This window comes from Ziziphus jujuba, chromosome 8 (genome assembly GCF_031755915.1).
Source record: "Ziziphus jujuba cultivar Dongzao chromosome 8, ASM3175591v1".
Classification (NCBI taxonomy): domain Eukaryota; kingdom Viridiplantae; phylum Streptophyta; class Magnoliopsida; order Rosales; family Rhamnaceae; genus Ziziphus; species Ziziphus jujuba.
In genome coordinates, this window is record NC_083386.1 from 6,035,643 (window position 1) to 6,043,361 (window position 7,719).

General features: G+C 30.1%; 1 protein-coding gene across 1 annotated transcript; it reads left to right on the forward strand.

The window, feature by feature from the left end:
- The first annotated feature begins 3,299 nt into the window (after window positions 1-3,299).
- Window positions 3,300-7,719, forward strand: LOC107412929 (putative 12-oxophytodienoate reductase 11). Its single transcript, XM_016020766.4, has 5 exons — window positions 3,300-3,498; window positions 5,315-5,455; window positions 5,580-5,710; window positions 6,306-6,482; window positions 6,851-7,719. The coding sequence occupies exons 1-5, from the start codon at window positions 3,422-3,424 to the stop codon at window positions 7,459-7,461; spliced, it is 1,137 nt and encodes a 378-aa protein (XP_015876252.2). The 5' UTR covers window positions 3,300-3,421; the 3' UTR covers window positions 7,462-7,719.

Sequence of the window (7,719 nt, forward strand, 5' to 3'; positions counted from 1 at the left end):
CACCAAAATAAATCCCACATCCACATCTTTTTCACAATCACTCTGTCAAAATATTTCTGGTCTTTCCTTCTTCTTTCTCTTCCCCACCAATCCAACAACTTTCCCACCAAATTTTTCTCATTATTCTCCCCCAACAAAAAAAGAAAAAAAGAAAAAAAATCCTTTTCTCACTTTTTACTCATGTTTAATTTTCCTACCTCTGTCCAAACTTGCATAATTGGAGCATTTGGGTAACATTGAAAAGCGTATAGATTTCAAATGGCGTGGGGACAGGATGGTGCAACTTTTTCTGTCAAAGTATTCTCACGTTTTCCTCACCTCCGTTCAAACCCTCATAATGGGGATTACCGACTAATGGTGGCTTCACATGTGTGTGGTACACATGAAAACAAACAGCTCAATCTTTTAAAAATCTTATATGGTCAAAGTAAGCCTGCGATTCATCTCTCTGAATTTCTTCTACTAGTTTGAAAAAACAAATGCCACCATCACTGACAATTATGAGCTGTATATAAGAATCTCTCAAAACATTGACAGATGGATATTTGTCCCACTTTGCCAATTAAATAATTAGTCTTAGCGCTGATGTATCCTGGAGGTAAGCTAGATGCTTTCCTAATACAGGCATGTGATTAAGTTGTAAAAATAAAATATTTATTAGGTGAATTTTGAAATTACCTTATTTATGAGTTACATTTGGAAGGTGAATTATGCTAATTCCTCTATATTTTTTTGTAGTAAAACTTATTACAACCCTTATTTGTAGATTTGGTTTAGTTGTAAAACCATTTAGAATATATTTTCAAATCTAAAGTTTAAATTTTAATGAGTAAAAATTTCATTTTCCAAATTGTAGTTTAAAAAAAAAGCGATTATAACCATATTTGATAAGTAATTAATGCCGAATAAAAACATTGACGTTCAGTTTAATGCCAAAAAAAAAAAGAAAAAAAAAAAAAGAAGCAAAGGCAAGAAGACAATTCAGCAAGAGGTAATTTGTCTCTTGATTGGGATCCTAAAAATTAGCCTGTGATACTATACTTTTTTTTTAATTTTTAATTTTTGGATGAAGGTACTCTGCTCTTCTGATTGACGAAGTTTCTCTTTCCTTAAAACTAGTGTTTTCAATATTTATTGTATATGACCTTTTTGGTCCTGAACAAATTAATTTTTTAAAATTTTTGTAATTATATATTAATTTACAATTTGCCCCAATTATTCAAAAATCCAGGCCCCACCCTGTAGCTTGTTAGACATAATAAATCCATCTCCTCTTAAGTTGTTGGGATCAACGCTAATACAAGGAAAATGTGAAAAGGAAAAAAAATGTGAAAACAAAGTTGTTTCTGAAGCTAGTTACCAAAAAAAAAAAAAAAAAGTTGTTTCTGAAGCTTTTCTAAAAGATATTAAAAAAAGAAAAAAAAAGAAAAAGAAAAAAAAGATCTGATAAATTATGTGCAAAATCCTTTGTGTAAACTGTAGCGTCTGATAAATTATGTGCAAAATCCTTTGTGTAAACTGTAGCGTTTTGAACATAATAAATGGGTTCTGAATGATTTAAAGTTTTTTCATCCATGGGGGAATTAATGGCATTGATGAGTGTGTTATGGGTGTCAATGGAGTTGAAAATCCTTTTCAAGAGAAAAACATTTTTCGATCAATTCCTACTCTGCGTGTTGATACCGAAACATCACTCTCAAAAACACAAAAAGGATTTTCGATTCCTCTCTCTCTCTCTCTCTCTCTCTATCTTACTGCTCTTTTAATAAATTCTTCTTCAAAAGTATGGTTAAATTTAGATACATACAGCTTGCAGTGATAGATTTTAATGGGTATTCAAAATTTAATCGTCCCTTATATTCTAAAAGATAAATATCAATAAATGTATTCAAAATTTAATTATTCAGTATATTCTAAAGGAGAAATATCATTAAACCTTCTACACTGATAGGCCAAAATTCATCTTAAAAATATTGTAATATCGCATGGACCTTAAACCAATCCGGATCCCTTAATCTTATTTTTTCTAATTTTTTATTAGCATAAACCTCAAAAGAGGTTTTAAACTTTAGAAAAAGAGAAAAAAAAAAAAAAGAAAAAGAAGAAGAAGGTATTAAGCCAAAAAAAAGAAAAAACTTAAAAGAGGTCAGTGATATGACCCTTCGTAGAAAAGTGGGTGGTGCCATTATATAATAACAGTAGTTTTTTTTTTTGTTTTTTTTTTGGTAATTAATAACAGTACTTGTTACTTTTTAATTCTTTTTTGGTAAAATGTTATTTTTTAATTCTTGGTACTAAAGATACAGACATGCTTTTTGTTACGTGGCTATCTAACTAATATAGAGTCTGCTTAAAAAAAAAAAAAAAACTAATTAGCATATTTATTAATCCATCAAAAAGTTTATTAAATCACGTGGAAAAAATAATATATTATTATTTTATTAGTTAATAAATATATATAATTTAAAATATAGATGGATAAATTTTTTAAAATTTAAAAATAATTAAATATTCACATCAATAAAATAATATTTTTTAAAAATTATTTGATAAATTTTTTGATCTGTCTAGCTTTATTGATTTATTAATATCTTGCAACAAATTTTGAGTTTTACAAACTTAAATGTTTAACTCTTTTTTATTTTTTATCCATCTCTAAATTGTTTTTGGATAAAAATATGATTTCCAATACTTTGGTAATACACAAATAAATAAATAAAAAGACATTTCTTGAAGCAAACTAAGAGAATAATTTTGGTTTTTTATGATTTAAACAACTAAAATAATTGAAAACTAGGAAAAGAAAACAAACCCAAAAAAAAAAAAAAAGTGTATTTCAAACCAAAAACAAAATGTATTTTGCGAAGTTGAGGTAATAAAGTGGTCAGTATTTATTCAAGTACTTCCATTGAGGTGGGCTTTAGCGTTTTCCTTACATATTTGCACAGTTAAAGTTTATGGTTTGGTTGTTATAATTTACGATATGTGCTTTTGAAGAAAAGAAAAATAAAAAACAGACGTACAAAACAAGAGACCAAAAGTGAAACTTGCTGTCCCTTGTAATGGAGATTGGTAACCAAGTTGGAGCAATAAAATTATTGATGCTTTATTAAAATACTTTGCCCAAGTTGGGCTTCGGTGTTATCTTTAAATAATCGCATGGTTATAGTATATGATTTTGTTTGTTATTCTTTAAAATATTTGCTTTTGAGGAAAACGAAATACGCGTACAAGAATAGAACACGAAACCAACAATAAAATATGCCCTATATAAACCCACCTACCTCTATATTCATTTGGAGACACACAATTTGTAATTGTTACTGCAGGGAAAGCAAAACCAATTTGAACCACAAAACCGAAAGAAGAAGAAGAAGAAGAAGAAGAAGAAGAAGAAGAAGAAGAAGATAAGGTAACCCAAATGGCCGCTTCCAAATCTTCCACCACTATTCCTCTTCTTACACCGTACAAGATGGGAAAGTATGAACTTTCTCATAGGTAACCAATCTTTTCCATATCCATACTTGCTTTTTTTTTTCTTTCCCCCCTAAAGATGACTCACTTTCATTTGGTATTGTAGATGACATATATAATTTTCTTGTATCGTGAAATTGAATAAAATTGCATAATCTCTACATAGTTTAAAAATTTCCCACAAAGTGTTTCAACTTCCAGATAGATACCGTTTGATTGACTTGGATCTTTAACTTTAATTAGCTTCCTGGTTTCTTTCTAGCATATTTTTCAGGTTTTTATACCATCATCCTTGTAAAGTACTGTTACAAACCATGAATTTAATTCAGAAGCCTCAAAAGCACACAGTTTAATCCCACTTTTGGTCAGTTTTAGAGCTTAAAAAATGAAGCTGTAGAAGTCGAAACCATGAAAATTCTCTGTATGCACAAAGCATAAAAGGCAAATCGTATAACTAAAGAGTTCAAACAAAAGTGTCCATAGTGATCGTGCGGTGTTTAATTTGGTGCCAACAAGATCGCAATCGGAAATCGATGATGGAGATTTCTTGTCTAGGTGGGATGATAGTTAGAGACCCTTATGAGCTCAGATGCACGGAGAACTATTCATTGATTTTGCCCGTACAAGAATCTAAATCTACTGAATCTGTTCTCTCCTCAGAATTCTAATCATGGCTCCTCCCCAGATTCTCCTCGACCCATCTGTTTCTAGTGAATTATTCGTAGATTTTGCCCCCTACAAGAATCTAATTCTACTTAATCAATTCCTCCTTTCCCCTCTTTGAAAACTTTGCACTGTTTAGATATCATATTAAAAAATTTAAATTATTAAAAAGTGAGTTTAACATATATATATATATATATATATATCAGTATTGTCAAATATTTTCCTTTATTTGTAAATCATTTTAGTTTTTGCTAGTATTAATTTTTTTTTAAATGGGTGATAGTGTGACTTTAATGTGTACTAGATCTCATTTAGGTTTAAGTTGTAATACTACCTATTTTAAAAGAATTAATATATATAAGAATCAGAATGGTTTACAAGTGGACTTGGCAAAAGTCACACAGCTTGTTAACAGGGTCTAAATGTAACAGGTCAAATATTCCATAATGGATGAACGATAAACATGTTCATCTGTTATAACCTATTTCACCATTTAGAAAGAATATATATATATATATATATATATATATATATATATTTTTGATAATTTTATTATATTATTTCTTTAATAAGAAAGTTTTGATTACCATAAGAAATGAATATGTGTTATATTTGCATTTCTCAATTTTTTGAATTTGCGTTACACTTGTGTTTAAAAGTTTTTTTGTCCAATTTTAGAAATTTGTAAAATTGATTACTATATGTATGAAATATTATATATTTTATTTATTGTTTTTAATTGTATTTTTCATAAAGGGTTAAACATCATAACACATGTTATTTTAACAAAGATATTTTGACATGGTAACTAAATGGGTTGGGGTTGGCTAAATGAAATTCTATATAAATACGACACAACATAAATATGTTTCAACATGATACAAAATATAGTTTGATACACATATAATAAATCTAAATCCTATAATTTAAATTTTTAAAATTTATAATAATTTACATAGGACATTCAGCGAACGCTCACCTTTTAAATAGAATAGTTCTATTTATCTCAATGGTGATAATTATGAGGTAGACACTAATTGTTATTTTTTGTTCTAATGTTTTAAGTTTAGATTGAACTAAATATTATATATTAGTATTTAGTTTGACAAACTTTCTTTGGTGAATATACAATTTTACGAGTTTGAATAATATGAAGTCTACTTGTTCATTTCAGAATTGTTTTGGCACCATTGACTAGACAAAGATCATATGGCACCATCCCTCAGCCACATGCCGCAATATACTACTCGCAGAGAGCAACCAACGGGGGTCTTCTAATTGCTGAAGCAACCGGAGTTTCTGATACTGCTCAAGGGTAATTCAACTCAGTTTGGTGAAACTAACTGCTCATTTTGAGTGTGTATTTTTTATTTTTCTTTTATTTTATTACATTACAGAGTTCTACAACATTTATTTAATTTTTTGATCAATTTGTATAGGTATCCAAATACGCCTGGTATATGGACAAAAGAGCATGTTGAAGCATGGAAACCAATTGTTAAAGCTGTTCATGATAAAGGGGGTGTCTTCTTCTGTCAGATTTGGCATGTTGGAAGAGTCGCAAATAGCAGTTCGTTTTTCAATCGCTATAATTTTATATTTTATATTATTATTATTTTATTTATTTATTTGTTATTATTATTATTTTTTTGGACATTGAGAAAGAATAATTATACTAGAGTTATCAAATTTGTATATCAATTTTGGATAGAAATAGCATTATTTTAATGGGTTCACCTTTTTATGAATTTAGGATGTAGTATTTTTTTTCAGCCACTAATTTCATGTTTAAAATCATTGGTAAACAAGATTTTGTGAAAAAAAATTTTGGTGGCCAGTGCATGGAATTACTGTCGAAATAACTCTGGCTCTAACTAAAAACTAAACTATAAGAACTTTACTTTTCCAACCTGAATTTTTTAAGGTTGAAATAATTTGAATGGTGGAAAAGTTGTAGAATTGAGAAATAGCACACATGCTATATATTGATGTGTTCAAATATGGAATGGTGGCATAATTGCTCTAATATTAGCAATTGATCAAAGTGCCAGTTATCCTATATTATTGTGCAAGTGTTGATGATGTTATGATCTTAAGTATTTTGTTTTACTTTGAGTTTCTGTTTCATTTTAAATTGATGTTATTTTTTTATTTGTTTCACATAGATGTTCAACCAAATGGCCAAGCTCCAATCTCTAGTACAGACACTCCATTAGCCCCGCTAGTACGAGCTAATGGCTTTGATGTTGCTCATTTCACACCTCCAAGGAGGCTTAGAACAGATGAAATTCCCGGAATTGTCAATGATTTTAGACTTGCTGCAAGAAATGCAGTGGAAGCAGGTAGGTTAATTCTCTTTCCAAATTAATCATTATTCATTAAACTCCTTAATTAGGTGTGTATATATATATATATATATATACACACATATATATAGATTAGTTGAGAAGTTAATAGCTCATCTGGTTATGTTTTATGCATTTGGTTACATGTGTTTTTTTTTTTTTTTTTTTTTTTTTCCCTCCTCCTCCTCTCTCTGTTTCGTTCTGCACTACAAAAAATACTTCTATGTTACCTGAACATTTGACATCAATTTCTTTGTAGTGACAAAAACTTCTTCATAATTAATTTATTGCAAATAAGCCAATAACATGTATGATAGTTTTATTTCTTACATATGCTTATAATGTTGTGTGATACACACACGTAGGTTTTGATGGAGTAGAAATCCATGGTGCTCATGGCTACCTTATCGATCAATTTTTGAAAGACGAAGCCAATGACAGAACAGATCAATATGGTGGATCACTAGAGAACCGCTGTCGGTTCGCGCTAGAAGTGGTTGAAGCAGTAGTTAATGAGATCGGGAAAGAGAAAGTTGGGATTAGAATATCTCCATTTGCTCCTTACAAGCAATGTGGAGATTCTGATCCACAAGCACTAGGACTCTATTTGGTTAAAGCCTTGAACAGATATGAGATTGCATATGTCCACACGGTTGAGCCAAGAATGAATCAGGCTGGGGAAAGTCATCATAAATCCCCATACAGCCTTAAACCCATGAGAGAGGCTTTCAATGGTACTTTCATCGTGGTCGGGGGTTATGACAGGGAGGATGGAAACAGAGCCATAGCAGAGAAACATGCAGATCTTATTGCATTTGGTCGTCATTTCTTGGCTAACCCTGATTTACCAAAAAGATTTGAGTTAAATGCTCCTCTGAATAAGTTTCACAGGGAGACTGCCTACACTTCCGATCCTGTTATTGGTTACACTGATTATCCTTTTCTTGATGAAACAGAAGCTTCAAAGGTTGTGTGAAAGCATCAGCTTTTGTGCTGTTATTTTATATTGTGCGTAAGAAACTTTATTCAAAAGATTTGTGTGGATTTGAATAATTTTGTGGTAGAAAAAATGCTATAGAGGTACCATCTTTTCTACTAAGACATTTACCAAGTTTGTGTGTCTCATTATTTAATCAGTTGTATCAGCTGTATTTCTTAAGCTGTACTTGTAACAGAGTTTGACTCTGATTCATTGTGATAGAAATAAAAAGATCAACAGGGTTGTTCCACTCTA